Below are 19,347 nucleotides of genomic sequence, written 5' to 3'. Positions count from 1 at the left end.
AAGCAGGAGCTGGAGGTACTTTTGCGGCCCGGAGGTCGGGGTCCCGGATCGTGGCTTGCGAGGCCCCTGAGGCCTCCCACCTGTACTGATTTGAGTGAACCTGGGGACTGCACTCTGCTTACTGAGTCTAAGCATGCGGAGGGCCTCCCCGATGATGGATTCCCTCCCTGCACATGTTTTGCAAAACCTGGGGCCCTGGGGCCTATTGCCTGCTGGGTGTGATGTGTTGCTTGGTGGGCAGACAGAGGTAGAAGGTGAGCGTGGTACACCCCATGACATGACCTTCTTGGAAAGCGGAAGAGACAACACCAGAAGGCTACTTAGATGAATATCCCTCAGAAGGGAGGGGCACATAAACTCGCTACTGGATGGAGCCATGATCGACCCCGGACAAGTGTGCGGGGACGTAGAGAGTTCCCTTGTGTTTGGTATTTTGGCTGTGATTTGACACTCTGTGGGCCTTGCACGCTTCAGGCCCACTGGGAGTTTGACACAGTGCGAGACAAGATGGTGGCGGTCTCCCAACAGAAAATAGACAAGTTCACCAAACACATGTCCGAGATGAGCACAGCGGGTGCGTCGGGGTGTGAACCTCTGGCGGATGGAGACTCACAGACCTCACCCTTTCTCCTCGCCATTCAAGACCTTAAAACCACTATGGAGGTTAAGATAGGGGAGCTCAAGGTGGACCTGGCATTTATCAGGCAACACCTCAAAAATACCACACATACGGTCAATGAGGTGGAGGGCAGAGTGGCAGAAGAAACTGTTGAATCACATGACAGATGCCTTGCTGCTCTGCAGTGTGTGGTGGGACAGCAGGTGGCCCGAGCTGAGGACGCAAAGAGAAGATCCTGTTGAAATAATCTCTGCATGATGGGCATCCCTGAAGGAGCAGTGGGCTCCACGCCAACAAAATTCATGTTGGACTGGGTGTGCAGCTCGGTGCCCAAGGAGGATGCTTCAAATTGCTTCATTGTCATTGTGGAGCAGATCCACAGGGTGCTTCTGGCTAGGCCCCGGTAGGCAATGGCTCTACGATCTCTGGCTCTGAGGATCCACCGCTGGCCCCACTGGGTGCTTAGTAATGTAAAAAGTTGTTTCTAATATGGGGTGATGTACATCTGATCCATGATGCTTGGGCACTAGTTGCTGGCATGTCGGGACCCTCAGACTTTTATTTTGGTTGGGGATGGTTTTGTTTGTGGATAGGATTTGGGGCTAGAGGGGTGACTTAAAACTGGACAGTCTAGGAGGCTTTGGTCCCTAGATGCACTACGACAGGTACTTCCAGTTCACAAAATATTGGGGGTGTTGCGGAGGGGATTGTTTATGATTGTGTTTCTTTTACATGTGCAAACATTGAGCGCGGTTGTAGGTGGGGTACATGCACTCCTTAGACATGGCACACAGACACACCGGGATCATGGCATACACCACTACCTCAACAGACACCATGAAAGGGCACACAGACTTGAACACACTTACACTCCTATCCAGGAACATTAATGGGATGCTAAATAAACTCAAAAGAGGGGCACTGATAAAAGCTGCCTTGTGGACCAACGTTGACATAGTAATTGCCAGGTTTTCCACTCAGGCTTTCACTGGGGTTCTCAAGGTACAGCTATTCTGGTTTGAAGTTATGTCCCTTTTGTGGTCTTCCGAGTGTGGCAGGATGGTTCGGACGGATATGTGGCAGTGTCTGGCACTCTCTGATGCTACACTCTATCGCTGATCTGTGTTTATGCCCTGCCCCCTCTGGCAGGAGACTACCTGGCCCGGTTATGAGACCTCATTAAAGATCTACCAGAAGCACTGTGGCTGATTCGAATGGGTGTTTGCGGTGACTTTAATAGAGTATGCAATATGGGCCTTGACCGCTCATCGACTGCTGAGGGAGCTGGCAGAGGACCCATGCTGTCCTTTCCACACAATCAGAACCTGACTGATGAGTAGAAGGCACATCCCGGCGAGCGGGGATACACCATTTACTCGGGGCCCACTGTTCCTTTTCTCAACTGGACCTTTTCTTTATGCGATGTTGGGTGGGCCATTGGGTTCGTGATGTGAGGATGTTGGCCCGGAGACTCACAGACCACTCACTGGTATTGATGGAGCAGGCTTGGAGCTCAGGGAGATTGAAATTGAGATGGAGACTGGATCACTGGTGCTTTCAGCAAGAGAAGTTCAGGGAGTTGTGCCAAGAAGCCTGTGAGCAATTCACTGGCGACAATGGGGTATCTGTGACTTCCAGTGCTACCCTCTGGGAGGCTCAAAAGGCCACGGTGCAGAGTTGTCAGATTAGCTACTCTAAGGGTCAGAGAGACAGGGCGCGGAGGAAGGTAGTGGAAATAGAGGACTGTATATTCTTCTTGGAGAGCCAATACTAATACAGCAGGACGCCTCTATTTAATGTAAAGGTCAAGATATGGGCTGAAGATATGGGCTAAGAGGCTTGCCACCTGCTTGGCGAAGTCATCACCCACTTAGTATACCCAGATAAATGTGGGTTTATGCCTCGCCGGGCCACCCGACATAATCAGTGTGACTGCACTGAGCAGGGCATTTCAGGGCAATAGTGCCCTCTTGTCGATCGACTTTCGGAAAGCATTCAACTCAGTGAACTGGGAGTTTTTGTTTGCTCTTTTAGCCACACTTGGCTTTGGTTCGAAGTTTATATGATAAGTGTGTCTCCTTTACACCAGCTTGGTGGACACAGTGCGGGTAGTGAAGTTGGAGTGGTTCCCGGTGACAAGGGGTACCTGTCAGGGGTGCCCCGTCACCCTTGCTCTTCGCTTTGGTGATAGAACCTTTGGTGGCATGGTTAAGGGTTGAAGCACTTTTTCGAGGCTTCCAGTGGTCTGAGGAGCTAGGTGACCGTATTACACTCTGCGCCAACAATTTCCCTGTTTCTGGAGGAACTAGATGTATCAGGTCCCAGGGTACTCCAGATTTTGGATATTTTTGGATCTTACTCAGGCTTTCACATAAATGCCCATAAATCAGCAATATATCCAATTGCTCCTTGCCCCACAGATGTGCTGTGGGTGTTGGGGATAAGGGTACTTGGGGTTTATGTCACAGACAACGCGATACGGTCCTTTGACTGGAATTTGGCACCCCAGCTTGTGGGCCTCGGAAGGGATGTGAAGTTCTGGTCCACCCTTTCCACTGTCTACTGGGACAATCGGCAAATTTTAAAATGGTCTCCTTATCCCATCTACTGTAACAGCTGTAGAACCATCTGTACTCAATCCTTTTTTTGACAGGGTTTACGCACATATCAGATCTTTGCTATGGGGCAATGGAGCGCCTCGCGTGGAGAAATGCTATAAGCCGGCGGTCGATGAGGGGATAGCCATCCCTGACAAGCTCCTCTACTATTGGTCAGCGAATCTCCTTAGTGGTAATGATTGGTAGTTCCAAGCTTTCAGAGACCCAGCGTATGCAGCAGAAGGAGAGATTATGAGTGGTCGGACCCTATCGCTTTTGTGGTGGATCTGTCCCAGAGGTGCTCTCGCCAGCCATCCAAGTAGTGTTGGCCATTTTGATACACAGCCATGAGAAGCATGGGCTAGGCGGTCCATCTCACATTGGAGACAGGCTTTTCTGCATGGGATACACTAAAGGTATTTCAAAGCTGGGCAATGTGCTTCACAATGCGATACAAGTCCTTCCAGGACTTGCAGATGGAGTATGACATGCATCGAAGTTTTTCCAGAACTTACAGCTCCGTCATGCTCTTCTCCCTCTTATAAAGAAAAAAAAGAGGTGGAAATCCCTCAATTTGGATGGAGGCGAGGATTCTCCTCACAAATCTCAAGAAGCATAAGCTGTCTGTTATATACAAAATGTTGCTACGCAACTTACGAGATCCGATGGTAGGAGTCTGGAGGGCATGTAAGTTGGATCTGGGATCCTTGGACGATGAAGACTGGAGAAAGGTGGTGGAGGCCCCTAGAGAGCCAGTTATTGCCTCCCAATTCTGCAAGATACTCCATTGGGTCTATTTTACAAGGGCTAGGCTCCAGCGCATGGGCCTGATTCCTGCAGGAAACAGTCTGAGATGTGGGGGATCAGTGGAGCGACCTCCTGTCACATTTTGGCATGGCCCACGGCTGGCACACTTTTGGAGAGGGGTGCTAGGGAGAATTGAGGGGGTCCTGGGCTGGGACATTCCTCGTGATCCCAAGCTCATACTGCTACACATCCCAAACAATCTAGAGGGGACACATTATCAAAAGGCCCTCCTTTGGTGGGGGTTAGGGTCGGCCAACAGACACATTGCTATGGCCTGGAAGGCAACAAACGCTCCTTCGGTGGAGACATGGGCTAAGACTATAGACCACTGCATGGGGCTGGAGAGCCTGATATACCAATCCTGTGGCTGCACTTTGAGATATGGAGGACTGGGCAGACTACAGGGGGATATAGCTGGAGCCATGCATCAGTGGCCCATGGACTTTTGATGGCATCGATGGATTGTGGCGGGGTGGAGTTTTGGGATGCACACTTACGTGAAATGGGAAATGTCATAGTGTGTTGTTGGTGGGGCCCATTGACTCTTGTGCCTGATGATGATCTATATGCCATAATACTGCTTGTGTTGTTTTATGATCCTGCTCGTGCTCAGTGTATTTTTCCATGTTCAGCGTTTTGAAAAACCTAATAAAATGTTCGGAAAATGTTAAAAATGAGTCCATGAATCAATTTTCTACCGATTTCAAAACTGAAGGAATGCATTAAAAGGTGTTATAATGCAAAACAGCGATTTTCTATGGGAGAGCAAGCGTTACCACAATGAAACATGACTGAGGATTTTTCACTGCCAGAGCATGTAAAATGTAAGTGCACATGCCCTACTTTTTAAATGTCATTCACCCTGCTCTAAGGGCATGTAGGGCTTTCTTTAAGGGTGCCTTATAGGAATTAAAAGGGAGATTTTAAACCAGGTAAAAAGTTTATTTTGCCAATTCGAACTGCCAATCGTAAAACTGCCTACCCAGTCTGCATGGGCAGGCCTGGCCGGAAGAAATGATTTGTATTGTCACATTAGTGGTGGCACAATATGTGCCGCAGTCTATTAATGGCAGTTAATTTACAAGCCCTGGGTACATTTTGGCATATTTATGTTACCTAGGAGTCCCTGATATATGGCACCAATCCGGCGTGTAGCCAATCCTAGTATGGTACAGGGGTCAGAGCACATGCAATGGTGTCTGGTTATCAGTGGCCCAGTGCACATTGTAAAGAAAGACAGCATTATCAGTCCAGAAAAAATAGAGGTGACCATACAAAAATAGGCATTCTATTACAATGATTAAACAATTACTAATTAAAAGTAGCTTTCAGTTTAATTCACATAAATACTTTCACACTATGGCTAAATATTTAACTGTGCAGCCAATAAATTTGGGAGCCAGTCCTTTAAAACTCAACTCAATTGCCTCCTTGACTGTTCTCATGCCTCTCTCAAAGTATATAAGCCTTAAGTATTTTTTCCTAGATACTGTAATTTAGAGAACAAACCTAATATTTGGCTAATAGTTTCTTCGTAGCAATGGAATAGTCTGCATGACGTTTGCTTCCTGTCAGTATGTTTCCAAGATACTTCTAATTGGAGAAAATAATATAAAGGAGCCCGGACCTCGGAAAGGAATTCTTCATCTGTAGAATCATGGTAGAATCCAAAGTAATAATTAGTTCGTAAGTGTCATTTGTTTTCATATGTTGATCATTTCTCCGGATCAGAGAGCAACTACCATGCTTTAGCTGCATTTTTGCTTAGTAACTTTTGTACTAAATTATGCATTTTAGAAAGGCCGGGGATTAGTGATAGTTCATAGTTTGTTAAAAGAGCAGTTGTTAGTTGAATAACTACAGATTTAAAATGTCTCGTTCTGTTCTACTATTCCTTTGTGATTTGTGCTTTTAGTGCCATCTATCCGGAAATACTGCAGTGACAGATGCAATTAATAAGATTGAAAAAGCTGGTTGCTGGTAAAGAAGGGAGACCTAGTTCAAGGTGTAGGTAGCGTTAAGGTATTGATGCTCCTAAATTAAAATACCCTAAATGCTTTCATGGATACTTTATAAAGTTTGTTTACTGTTTCTTCTTTTAGGGCCAACAAACCATATAATAATTAAGGGTGTCAACTTAAGTCACTACAGCAGCAATTGTTGGAACAATGGCCCGCCTCGGTATCTCCTTGAAAGGAGTGTGATGGCTCCTGATGTGTTAAACCTTTTGTTCATATTTGGGTACCTGTGGCAATCCAATTTAGTCTACTGTTTAAATCGGGCTATTGTTTAAGTCGTCCCTGCTGGGAGGGGTGAGCAGTTTTACCACTTGTGCTTATCTCACCTTTTTGCCACTAATTTCCAATCGCTTTCTCGGCTTGTTTCTGCCTTATGGTTAAGGACAGATGGAGAGAGCAGGAAGTTCACGAGAGGCACGGGACTGCATGGTGAGAGAGGAGATGGGGCAGTAGGCGCAGTAAGGGCAACGGGCTGTCCTCCTGCATTTCGTTTCGACTCAGGAGATTGCTGTGGGTCATGGTTGCTGTTTATTACAAGGACCCGCTGTATGTTGAGAGAACAAACCTGTTGCCTACAGAAAGTGGAACGTTCTGGTATTAACCCAATACATTATAAAGTGGAAACAGAGGAAAAAGTGGGACTGAAGTAAATAGTGCTGTCACTACGTTTTTTTCAACCTGGTTAAAACTAGTGCTCAAGTAAAGAAAATATGTGGCTATTTTCTTATAAACTTTTAAAGGCGGTTTGTAGTAAAATGGGGAAACAGCATTCCCTAGTCTGGTGACTAGTTAGCCACATGCTTTCTTAATCAAATGGACTAAAATAATGTTTTATAGGCTAGATGGTCTGTATGAATAAGCAGCACATTTGTTATTACAAGTGGCAATGTACACGGAAATAAATAACCAAGAAGAGCATTTTACCCGCTAGACTGACTATATCGAACCCTGTTTTCCAATGTATTCACAAGAAGTAATGAAAGCAAAATTGTTCTTTGTTAAAAAAAAACAACGTGTTATACATAATTTGCATGAAAACAATCCTTTATACTAAGTTTAAGCCTTTTAATTTCTTATTTCATGGCCCACCATTTTACTGTGAAGCTTTTTTATGTGAACTCTTCTTCGCACCTACATTACAAGAACATCTGCACAAAGAAATGTCAAAACTATACTCAAAATACTTACTTGTAGTAGTGTTCCCAAAGACTTCTGTATCTGCCTTGACCAGACATATCAAACACTGTAAAAGACAAACTGAACAAGAGAAAATATTTCAGATTAATATAAAAAGAGGATCTTTGTCCAAATAATAGGTTCACATGTCATTAACAAGTTGATCAGGGATATCTACAACTGAACCTAAATGTATTTTAGTACAAATAAAATCCATTATACAACTGCCATTATAAAATATTACACCTTCTACATAAAGGCATGATTAGTATTCCATAAAAAAGAAAAAATACATAATATTCATAAATAATAATTTTCCACTGATCTGTGGAACAGGGGTTGGTGGTACTGTGCTAACATTTCAGAAAAGTTTATTCTTTGGAGCGGTACGAAAGTTCCAGCAAATCTTGCTGTGCTTCCAATGTATTTTCAATAAGAAACACATTTACATAAGACATACTTGACTGCATCCCAGAATTAAGTGCAATTTGCTTGGGAAGGGAGTGGAAGTATAGCAGAATAGATATAAATTAAAAGTCCAAATATTAAAACTTTTGTACCTCAAAATCACACCATTATCATCTAAATGGCTTAAGTAGCGGATGTATAACAAATAAAAAAAAAAGAAGTCCCCAATTCAAACAGAAGTTTTTAAGGTCAAGCTGAAAACAGCATTAGTTCCGTCTGTCAACATAAAGAAAGAGAAAGGATGCAGAAACACTTGCTCATCCATGGCTTCAAAACAAGACTGTTGCTTCAATATCTACTCGTGAGCTTCTTCTAATGATACTGTGTAATGTAGCAGTAGCGCTGTGCAATGCATCACAGGAACACTATTCCGCCACACTGCTTCCCATCAGAGGGACATCAACCCTGCACAATGTACTCTAACTCCAACCAACAGATTTGAGTCAGAACTTACTTTACAAATGAGGGGCGGTCTCCAGGTAAGGAATGGCTCATACTGTTGTACTTTGGCATCACTTTCAGTAATTCTATTATTTCACATTCTTCCCAATATCTCTCTCTCGTATTTGTAAGGAACACACAAAACCTAGCGCCTATAATGAAACTGCATGATACGCTTGGCTTATAGCTATCCAAGTGTCTGCTTCTCATCATATGTGCCAAATATTAGCACAAATAAAAGGGGAATCTTTTGGCAATCCAGACACAAGCCTCTGCTGATAAAAGATGGAATGACATACACTGTTAAGCAGTACTGTATGCAGTGCACTTATAGTTTGAAAATAAGTTGCCTGTTCAGTGTAGATCAGTGGTTCTTAAATTTTAACTTCTGTGGACCCCAACTTAATTATTACTGGAATCCGGGGACCCTCACTAAATTATAATTGGAATCTTGGGACCCTCACTGAGTCTTAGCTGGAAGCCAGGGTCCCCGATTAAATGTTTTGTTGATTTGCACTCAAAATATTTTGTATTTCCACTGCTTCCTCAAATCAATCTGAGGATACCAACTTAGAGCCTGATTTAGAGTTTGCCTCTGCCTCAGTTACAACTCTGAGACCCTCCTCCGCCTCAACACCGGTCATCTCAGCAACTCTAGCACCATCTCCCCCAAGGACAATCACTAACCTTTCACCTGCAGGAACTACAACTTCAGTGCCAGCCTCAACAAGCCAAAGGTACTCTCCACACACGAAGATACCAACAACCTCCCATCAACTGCTTGCTCCTGAACATCCGCTCCCTCCACAAACACACCACCGAACTCTGGGACTTGATCGAAACCGTCCGATCAGACGTCGCCTTCCTTACTGACACCTGGACCAACCCCACCTCGGGTCTAGACAGCGCAATCGCCATTCCCTACAGTTACAGCATCCTAAGCAGGGACTGGCTCTCCCACCCGGGAGGAGGACTCGCCATTGTACACAAGTCCTCACTATGTGTCAAGGCCGTCCCAGAAGAACATTGCATCACCTTCACTTCCTTGTCCACTCTAACCACAACTCCTCCATCTTCTGCACCCGGCTGTACAGGCCACCGGCCCCCTCCCCCCCAGCTTTCATTGATGATATCTTAGACATCGCTACCCCCCCAGGCCCTTGCGTCATTCGACTACCTCCTCCTCGGCGACCTGAATTTCTACCTCGAGGACCGCACTGACCCAAACATCACAGCTCTACTGGACAACCTCGCCACCCTCAGCCTCAGACAGCTGGTCTCTGCACCCACACACATCAAAGGACACACACTTGACCCCATCCTCACCTCAAGCAACTGGATCACCACCAAGACCATCTCCACCCCAGACTGGACGACCTTCGCTGCGTACACTTCACAATCACCACACCCAGCACCTCCAGGATTCCCCCCACCCCCCCACAGGGTATGGAACAAAATCACCAATGAGCAACTCACCTCATCACTCGCCAAATCCCTCCCCTCCCCTCCTTCCTCAGACGATGCCAACACAGCAGCACGCAAGCTCAATGCATGGATCACTGAATGTACCGACACTCTAGCCCCTCTCCGGCTGACATTGGCTTAACACATACCTAAGAAAGCCAGCTAGTTCACCACCGAACTCCAAGAATCAAAGCATACTCGCAGATGCTTGGAAAAAAAATGGAGGCACAGCCAAACCAGCGTAGACCTCATCTCATTCAGAGCCCCAACCAGCGGCCACTGCTGAAAAATCAAGAACGCAAGGAAGGACGCACTCCAGGAGCGCATCAACTCCTCCGCACACAACTCTAAAGAACTTTTCTCAGTCATCAATGAGTTCACAGATCCCCCCTCTGAACCCACCAGCATCCCTTGTCACAGGACCTCTGAACAAACTCGCCTCCTTTTTCCACCACAAGATCCAGGACATCTACAACAGCTTCCTCCCGGAACATCCTGGCACCGGAACCTGTGACGGATCCACCCCCCAGGACCCACCCAGACCATCCACAGCTGGTCCACGCTCACCACAGAGGAAACAGTCAACATCATGAACAGCACCCACTCCGGAGCCCCCTCGGACTCCTGCTCACACCACATATACATCAGAGCCAGCGCATCCATTTACCCCGCGCTCCGTAACACAATCAACTGCTCCATCAACACGGGCCCCTTCCCTGAGGACTGGAAACATGCCAAAATACGCCCTCTCCTGAAGAAACCTTCAGCCGACCCATCAGAACTAAAGAATTTCTGTCCATCTCGCTGCTACCCTACCCCGCCAAAGTAATAGAGAAAGCAATCAACGCACAACTATGGAATTTAATCGAGGCAAACAACTCCCTGGACAGCCCCCAGTCGGCTTCCGCAGCAACCACAGCACGGAGACAGCCCTCCTGGCAGCCACTGACGACATTCCATTACTCCCAGATGCAACCACACAATAGGACTCATACTCCTCGCCCCCTCAGCAGCATTCAACACAGTCGCCCAGGGCTCTCTGCTCATCAGACTCCACGACACAGGAATACGTGGAAGAGCCCTGGAATGGATCCACTACTTCCTCTCCGGGAGGTTGCAGAGGGTCAGACTCACAACCCTACACTTCCAGACCCACAGGAGTCAACTGCGGCGTCCCCCAAGGATCCCCACTGAGTCCCACACTGTTCAACGTTTACATGGCACCTCTTACTGCCATCCTCAGAAGCCACAGTATGAACATCGTGTCATATGCTGATGACATACAACTCATCATTTCCATCACCGAAGACTTCGACACGACGAAAAGGAACTTCCACTTAGGAACGGAAGCCGTCATCACTTGGATGAGAGAAAGCTGCCTCAAGCTCAACTCCGACAAAACGGAACTCATCATCTTCGGAAATGCCTCCTCAGCTTGGGATGACCTCTGGTGGTCCACATCCCTCAGCGCCCCTCCTGCACCGACTGAGCACGCCCGCAACTTAGTAATTATCCTCGAGTCCTCCCTATCTATGACCCGCCAGGTAAACTTATTTGCCTCCTCCTGCTGGCACACACTCCACAAACTTTGGAAGATCTTCAGATGGATCCTAGCAGACTGTTGCAGCAAAGTCACCCACGCTTTAGTCACTAGCAAGCTTGACTACGGCAAAGCCCTCTACGCCAGAACCTCAAATAGGAACATCAAAAAACTTCAACTCATCGAGAACACCGCCGCCAGACTTATTCTGGACCTCCCTCGCCGAGAACACATTTTCAAGCACCCGTGGACCCTCCCCTGGCTACCGGTCGAGAAGTGAATCACCTTCAAGCTTCTCACCCACACGTCAAGGCCATACATAACGCAGGACCAGCCTACCTGAACCACCATGTCTCCTTCCACACACCCCCAAGTCCCTTTACTCCACCCAGATTACCCTGGCCACTGTCCCTCGCATCCACAAACCACCGCCGGAGGACTTCCTTTCACCTACACTGCAGCAAAGAGCTGGAACAACCGCCCCATGCCCCTCAGACAAAGCCTGCCGCTCATCTTCAGGAAGAACCTCAAGATCTGGCTCTTTGGATGAGGCCCCCCCACCCACCCTCACTTTGAGACCCTCATGAGTGAGTAGCTGCACTTTACTAATATTGATTGATTTAGAGCTTGGCGGACAGGGTTACTCCATCACAAACATGACAGATATCCCATCCGCCATGTTATGATACCATAATAGCCTATGGGGATCGTAGTATGCCTGACTGAATATCTGTCCCTTTTTGTGACGGAGTAACCAGCCCCCCAAACTGTACATTAAGCCCTTAATTTTTTACCTCCAATTTCAAATTCCTTCAGACTTACAGAATGCTTTAAAACGTTCAATTTGACATTTTGCTTTTTTATTTACATATACTTTTTTTAATGTTATTTAATTTTCTAAGCATTTGTGGACTCCCTGAGTAGGCACTGCAGATCATTTGAGTAGGCACTGTGAACCCTCAGGAGGGTCCATGAACCACAGGTTAAGAAAAGTTGCTGTAGATAATTCTGGATGTAGTGGCCACTCAAGAGTGAAGTTTATGTTTGCTTGAAGTAGATAGGAATTTACACAAACAGCAGGTTTTTGTATGGTGGTGTTAGTGTTATGGTTATTGCGAGAAGTGCTGGTTTGACAGTTACCCAGAGGATAAGTAATAGTTCTGGTTTGGACACATGCAAGTGGGAGCCGTGGTAGTATGGAAATAAGGTGAGCCAACATTGTGCGCTAAAATAGGATGTGGGGGGTGTAAGAGATGGCACATTGCCAGAAGGTTGTACCTGGACACTGTTATAGCGGTGATTTATGCTTGTAGGGTGGAATAATTTGGGATATGGAGAGGGAGGGTGAGCTTGAAGTATATGCAAAGTGTGCCAGAGTGCAAAAGCAATGTTCATGTGGGTATTATATGAGAAGCCATAAGGTGAAAGCAGGTTGACGTTTGGTGCTGTAGTAGTAGCAGAAGGGAAAAAATAAGGCTGGAACGGAAGGCCACAGGAATTCCACTAGTATGGTACATTAGGAGACCGTGCAAAAGTGCAGGCACATGGTATGTGCACACACCCTGTTTTTTCACTTCTTTATGTTATAGTTCTTATCCAGGCTCAGTGTGTAGAAGTGCAGCCCAACCTTGACAGTGAAGGTGGATGGATTCCTTGGTTTGGGTGTCTATTTGTATCCAAGGAGGTGTCCTAAGAATAGCTTAAACAGATGTGCTTTCAAAAAGTGATTATAGCCCTAAACCAGCCTGAGGATGTAACTTAAGTGGTTGCTATTACTCGTTATGGCTTTAGTTGCTTTTTTAGGTCTGCAGCTTGCTTATCCCCAATTTGAAGGTGCAGTACTATGGTTGAGAGGAGGAAAAAGACAGGTTTTTTTAGTATTTTTCTGAGGCTAGCTGTAGATGACACCTATGTATCTCAGGAGGGTGTTACAGTTTGGTAATTTGCACTGCTAATGAGGCTCCTCGCAAACAGGTTTTCAAATGGTTTAACCAACAAATACTTTACTTTGGGAGGTCTCTGGGATGGAAACTGACAAAGGTAGAAACAAGAGATGTCCAGTGGGTCCTAAAGGCTGAGACACTTGTCACAAAGCCTAGTTAAAAACAATGCCCTATGTGGAATACCTGTAGGACATGCCTGCAGCTCCTGCCTGATGGGTACCACACTAAAGCTTTGGTCAAAATATATGTTCTGCACCAAGTTCATTGTGGGCACTAGCACTAGGTACAGGACTGGAACACCAAACAGCGGCAGCTTAAATATAGAATTATGAATATGAAAGCTGGGAAATCCACTGAAAGAAATCTTTGCATAAAGGCTATTATACTCTTCTATTACGATAACATGTATGTATGTATGTATGTGGTATTTGTAGAACACAGAACTAGCCATAAAGGTAGCTAGTGGAGTGGTGCAATGGGTCAAAGGCAAGGATACGGTCAAGGAGTGATAGAAAAGGTAGCTGGATACTGGATTATCAGTGCATTATGGTGATGAGTTATTTAAAGAGGTGTGTCTTCTACTCTTTCCTAAATTAGAGCAGAGTTCTGGCTGTCCTTATGGATACAAAGGTATTGTTCCAGACTCTGGGTGCATAGATGATAAAGGACTAAAACAACATCATAGGCAACACACAAATTCCATGACGGTTGAAGGAATGTTGTATTAGCTTGTAATTGCATTTACATAGCACTTCATTGCCCTGTTAGAGAACAACCACATTTGGGAAGGGTAGCAAGATACTCCATTGGAGTGCTGTGGATGAAAGAGTTTAAGTTTGTCTTGAGAGCTAAATGAGCAGTGTGTAATATTGTTAAATATTTAAATGTAAAAAATATTTTGTCAAATGTAAACTAGCACTTTACTTTTTACGAACACTGAGCAACCCCCTAAAATCTAACTGTATTCTTTTTCAAAAGCTAGACATCGTAGAAGCTATGTTGTTTTAAGCTGATTTTCTTTCTTTTATTTGTCTAGTAGTTTATGTTCTGGATACCTTTTTATGACTGCAAACTTGTGTGTGCATTTGTGATCATTTTTTAATATTCAAATAAAGACGAATATTAAATAAAGACATATTGTGAGTGAGGGATATGATGCTTAAGAAATAATTGCTAGTGCTTGGAATGAAAGGACGTATGTGTGTACCTTGTGCCCTAAGTAGGAAATGTTTTGGTGTACTTCCTGCATGATCAAAAAGAATGAAAGAGCATACCAATCAACTCCAATAGATACCAAAAATAAAGTTAGCATATTTGATGAGTCAATTTATTTTATGAATATTAGATACAGTTTACTTGATGCCTCTGAGAAACTTACTGTTCATTTGCACCCCACTGTAAGTGGTAAAGACATAGTGCATAAATCAGTATCATAAGATAATGGTTTAACTAAGAGAGGAACGCAAGTTCAAAATAGTTTTATCAAACGTTCCAGGACGGTTTGCAAATAGACATCCAGGTTCAGTAAGCAGACAGAATATGCATGATTTTGTTATTCTTTGTGACGTAGGTGGAATGTCGTATCCTGTGATGACAGGCAAAACAGATTAGAAATCAGCTTACCTTTTGTTGCTATCTAACCGTTTCGAGGCTTGTGTAGAATGGTGGACAAAGAAGTTTATTACTGATGACTTGTAGATCTGAAAGTGAATCGTCTGTTCCAAACTGTACAGAACCACTGGTGATCAGACAGAAGTGAGTCCTATGTGTATGAAGTGAGACAAACCTCCTGAAGGTGTTGAAGAGTGGGTGGCATACTTGAAGATACAACAGGAAGGAATGATGCTCTTCCACCTGGGGAGACAGAAGGTGGTGTAGTGTCCCACCAGTTAATCAAGTGTACATTATAGCATTTTTGCAGCAATTGTCGAGGTGGTGGTTGGAGGAAGGTTGGGTAACACAGTGTCTCTGGGGCTGTGGACTCTGTCGGCTTGATCCATTGCTTCTACTTCTAAGGTACTAGGAGAATTGGTGTTACTGCCTCAGCTAGAATTTTCTGCCGAAGACTTGAAAGGGGTGAGTTTATTGGGGGAGCTGCCAAACAGGTGGAGCTAGGCCCAGAGACTGAATGGTGGCTTTGCTCTTTTTAAATCTTTCTAGGGCCATGTCCCCCTTTGCTCCAAATAGCCTAGACCTGTTGAAGGGCATGTCCTTGATGGATGTTGAACTCTGGAAGAAAGGCCAAGGGAGGGAATCCAAGCATGTCATTAGGGAGGGAATCCAAGCATGTCACTGAAACACTATGCTGGTTAGCTCTGCCCTACCCAGGCAGTTGGCTGCATCCAGGCCTGAGTAAACAGAGTACTTCACTGAATTAAGCCATCCATGAAAAGGCATGGTAGGGTTGGCTGTATTTCGTCCGGGGACAGATGGCAAGATATGCACCACTCTGTCCCATAGTGCATGTTATGACCTACCCAGGATGCAATTCAATCAATCAAGCAAGCTTTATTCGGTCTGAATAACCATCAAAGCAATAACTTACAACAATAAAATCATGATCTATACATAATAAATATATAACAATAAATTTAAAAAGTAGGTAATAAGAATAAGATAAAAATACTGTAAAATGAGGGATCTGCGAGTATACAAAGAGAAAAAAAATAAATTAAAATAGGTCTTCACATATGTATCCCGTCCTATAAGTAAGGGGAAAGTGTCAAAGATCCTTTTGTTGGCTGCTTTTAACTTCCACATCGATAATTTATAAGAAATTCAATGAATACAACAATTGGGTAGAGTAAGGTAAAATCAGGGATCAATTAATATCAAATCACTATAATCCTTTTTTTTTTTTAAATATGAACGTATATGCCAAGCGGACGCAAGGAACTTGCTGACCGCACAAGTTAGAAGACAGGAGCAATCTCTCAAGATCAGCCTGAGGGCATCTCTACACATTCTCAACTCCATGTTTCTACAAACGGGACAAAGCCATTTCCGCCGGGCAATGCCATAGGCAGGACAAATAAACATAAAGTGCACTACAGTTTCCACAGAACCATTACAGCAGGGGCATTTATCGGATAACAGGGTGGAGCTCCATGAACTAGAAAAGGACTTCAGAGGGAGGCATCCATACCTAAATCGAGCATACACACTTTTACTTAGTTGATCGGTAATTAAGTCCAGAAAGGGTTCGAAGTGGGGAAACCACTTATAATCGAGGAAAAGAGACGTCAACCTACCATGTGAAGTACAGAGCAGATATTTTTCCGTAACATGGGACCAATAAGCAGATTTCAGGTGGTCCTTGTGAGCCCTCCTTAAATTATTGGGCTGGCTCCAAAAGTGACTGAGTCGAAAGGTATGGAACCATTCTGAAATGTGCTTGAACCAGGGGATAGAAAGTACGTTTGGTCTATCCAATAAGTCTTGCAAAGATTACTTGTATGTGACTAGTTCAGGGATAGTCCAAATACGAACCCAAAAAATTAAAGGCCTTAAAGCTATTACATCAGAAATGCGAGGGAACCCTAGATCCAAAAACAGTGGAACCAGGGGCGTACTACGAGGACATGCCAAGAGTGATCTTGCAAAATTATTTCCCCCCACAGATAACTTGCTAGATTTAGAGCAACCCCAGACCTCAGCGCCGTAGACCGCGGCGCTCTGAGCCTTGGCTAGTTAAATTTTAATAGCTGGGGAAATAGCTTTCTCAATATTGGACATTTGAAAACGCAAAATTGCCCCTGACCTATGTGCTAGGAGGGCTGAGCTTTTCCCTACCTGGGCCTGCCAGTTCATATCATTGCTGATTCTCACCCCTAAATAATCAATAGAGCATACCTTGCTCAAGGGAACCTCATTATACAGAATGTTACATCGTTTTGAGCTACCAGGACCAGGATGCAATTAGTATTGAAGGACCTTGCAGAGGAGAACAGACATTTGTGAATGTCTCCATATGCTTCGACTCTGTTATGAGCAGCTGTTGGACCTGGCCCTTTTTTGTAGGGTCATCCCCAAACATTTTGCCTTCTTGCTCTTAATTATTCTGACCTATTTTGTTGCCTTTCAGATGATGGGCACTTTACCACTGCTAACCAGTGCTAAAATGCATATGTTCTTTTTCTAAATGGCATTGGTGATTGCCTTATCCATGATTGGCATATCTTATTTAATAGTAAGTACCTAGTTTAGTGCACCAGAGGTGCACAGGGCCTGTAAATCAAATGCTACTAGTGGGCCCTCAGCACTGATTGTGCCACCCAGATGAGTAGCCCTGTAAACAGGTCTCGGACCTGCCACTGCAGTGTCTGTGTGGGCAGTTTTAAACTGCCATTTGGACTTGGCAAGTGCACCCACTTGCCGGACCCAAACCTTTCCTTCTAATACATGACATTCACCCCTAGGGTAGGACCAAGGCAGTTCCATGGCCAGGGCACAGTGTATTTTAAAAAGTAAGACATGTACTGGTGTGTTTTACATGTCCTGAAATAATGCTAAATTTCCGTCTTCACTATTGCGAGGCCTATCTGTCCCACAGGGTAACATGGGGATTGCCTTGAAACATCTTTTAAGTGTAATTTCCCGTTGGGAGTAAATAGAGATGTGGAGTGAGTCACTGAACTCACAATTTAAAAATACATCTCTTAGTGAAGTCGGTTTGTAAATTTTAAGTCTGAAAATGCCACTTTTAGAAAGTGGGCATTTTCTTGCTTAACCATTCTGTGCCTCTGCCTGTCTGTGGAATACACGTCTGGGTCAGGATGACAATTGGGCTGTCTGTAAATTCACTTTAGACAGTCTCACAAAGGGAGCTGAGGTGTGCCCTGCATATCCTGATGGGTCTTCCTGTGCGAGAGGGGTGGATGGAGGCAACACTTGCAACTGAATAGGCCTGTACCTGTCCTTATACAAAGCAGTCTCCAACCCCTTGGAGTGTGTCTGGGGCCAGGGCAGGAAAGGAAGGGTCTTGGGTCCTACAAAGACTCTTCTTTGAAGCTTGCCTACTTCAAAGGTAGAAATGGGTATAAGTACTGGACCTCTGACACCACAGAGTTAGAATCCTTCTGGAGTGAGGACATTCTGCCAGGAAGAGCAGGATACTTTAGGAGGGACTGCCACTCTGCCTGTTGCTTTGGTGTGCTGGCATGCTGCTTCTGTTCTTGAAGTGAAAGGACTAGAGTTTGCATTCTACATCCTGCTTCCAGAGGTTCTCCAAGTGCTTAGACTGAGTTAGCCTCCTGTTAAGAAGTTTCAGGGACAACAAAGACTTCATCTACTAGCGCCTGGGCTCTCTTGCTGAGAGTCCTGACTTGCAAAGTGGAGCCAAATCCAGTTCCTGGGCCTTTGGGAGTGAGTTCTGGTGTAACCAGGAAGAAACCAGCACATCAACTCCAGAGTGACTTCTGAACCAGCGCCGCTGTCTGACTCTGCGCCGCTACCTGCACCAGAGTGATGGTCCCCAATGAGTGCAACAAAGGTGACTGACGCTGCAGGCCAGACGACGCAGCAGCACCTCTGAAGTCCTGCCACAGCGTTAGTCCAGAACGCTGTGGCACCCGGCTCTGACTCCGTGCAGCACATGTGGCCCTGTGGTGTGATTGTGACACTGTGAATTCGACGTCTTGTGTCTTGACCTGCTGGATTCATCAACCACGCCTTGTCGTAAGGAACCAACGACTCCCCATTGACGTCGCTTCCCCTCCCCTGTAACTGTATGGAACCGATTCCTCACCTCCCCTGCCTAGCAGTAAGGAACCAACACCTCACCTCCCTTGTAGCAGTAAGGAATCGACACCGCACTGGCTCCAGTGATGCCTCACCTTCTTTCTCCATGCAACGTCTTTTTGTTTCCTCATTGTTTTCCAAGGTACTGTATTTGGGGTCCATGAGACACTGACCAGCCCGCAATCCCTCGTGAGTGGGGTCAGACTGTTGGGAACGACTCAGTCAAGATGCCTTGATTGCCCAAGTTGGAGCTATTATGTTTCTATGCGCTATACTAACAGTTAATCTTTGAAAATTAGTATCTTTACTTGTGTATTTAGGATTTTTGTTCTTTTGGTCTTGTTTTACTCAGATAAATATTGCATAATTTTCTAAACTAGTGTGGAGTGGTGGTGGTGTGGTGGTAGTGTGTGTGTGAGTGTGTGTGTATATGTACAAATACTTTACACATTGCCACTGAGATAAGCCTGATTGCTCGTGCCAAGCTACCAAGGGGGTGAGCAGGTGTTATCTTAGCTGTATGATTCATTTACCC

At 45.2% G+C, this 19,347-nt stretch overlaps 1 protein-coding gene across 3 annotated transcripts in view; it reads right to left on the bottom strand.

Annotated features, from left to right (window-relative positions):
- ARL6 (ARF like GTPase 6) overlaps positions 1-19,347 on the bottom strand; it is an 811,945-nt gene that overhangs the window by 440,608 nt on the left and 351,990 nt on the right. For all 3 annotated transcript variants that reach the window (XM_069240507.1, XM_069240506.1, XM_069240508.1), the window contains one exon: positions 7,230-7,298. In XM_069240507.1, the coding sequence (XP_069096608.1) occupies positions 7,230-7,298 (69 nt within the window). The remainder of the gene's footprint in view (positions 1-7,229; positions 7,299-19,347) is intronic.

Source organism: Pleurodeles waltl, chromosome 6 (assembly GCF_031143425.1).
Source record: "Pleurodeles waltl isolate 20211129_DDA chromosome 6, aPleWal1.hap1.20221129, whole genome shotgun sequence".
NCBI classification, from domain to species: Eukaryota; Metazoa; Chordata; class Amphibia; order Caudata; family Salamandridae; genus Pleurodeles; species Pleurodeles waltl.
This window is presented reverse-complemented; position numbering and strand designations above follow the sequence as displayed.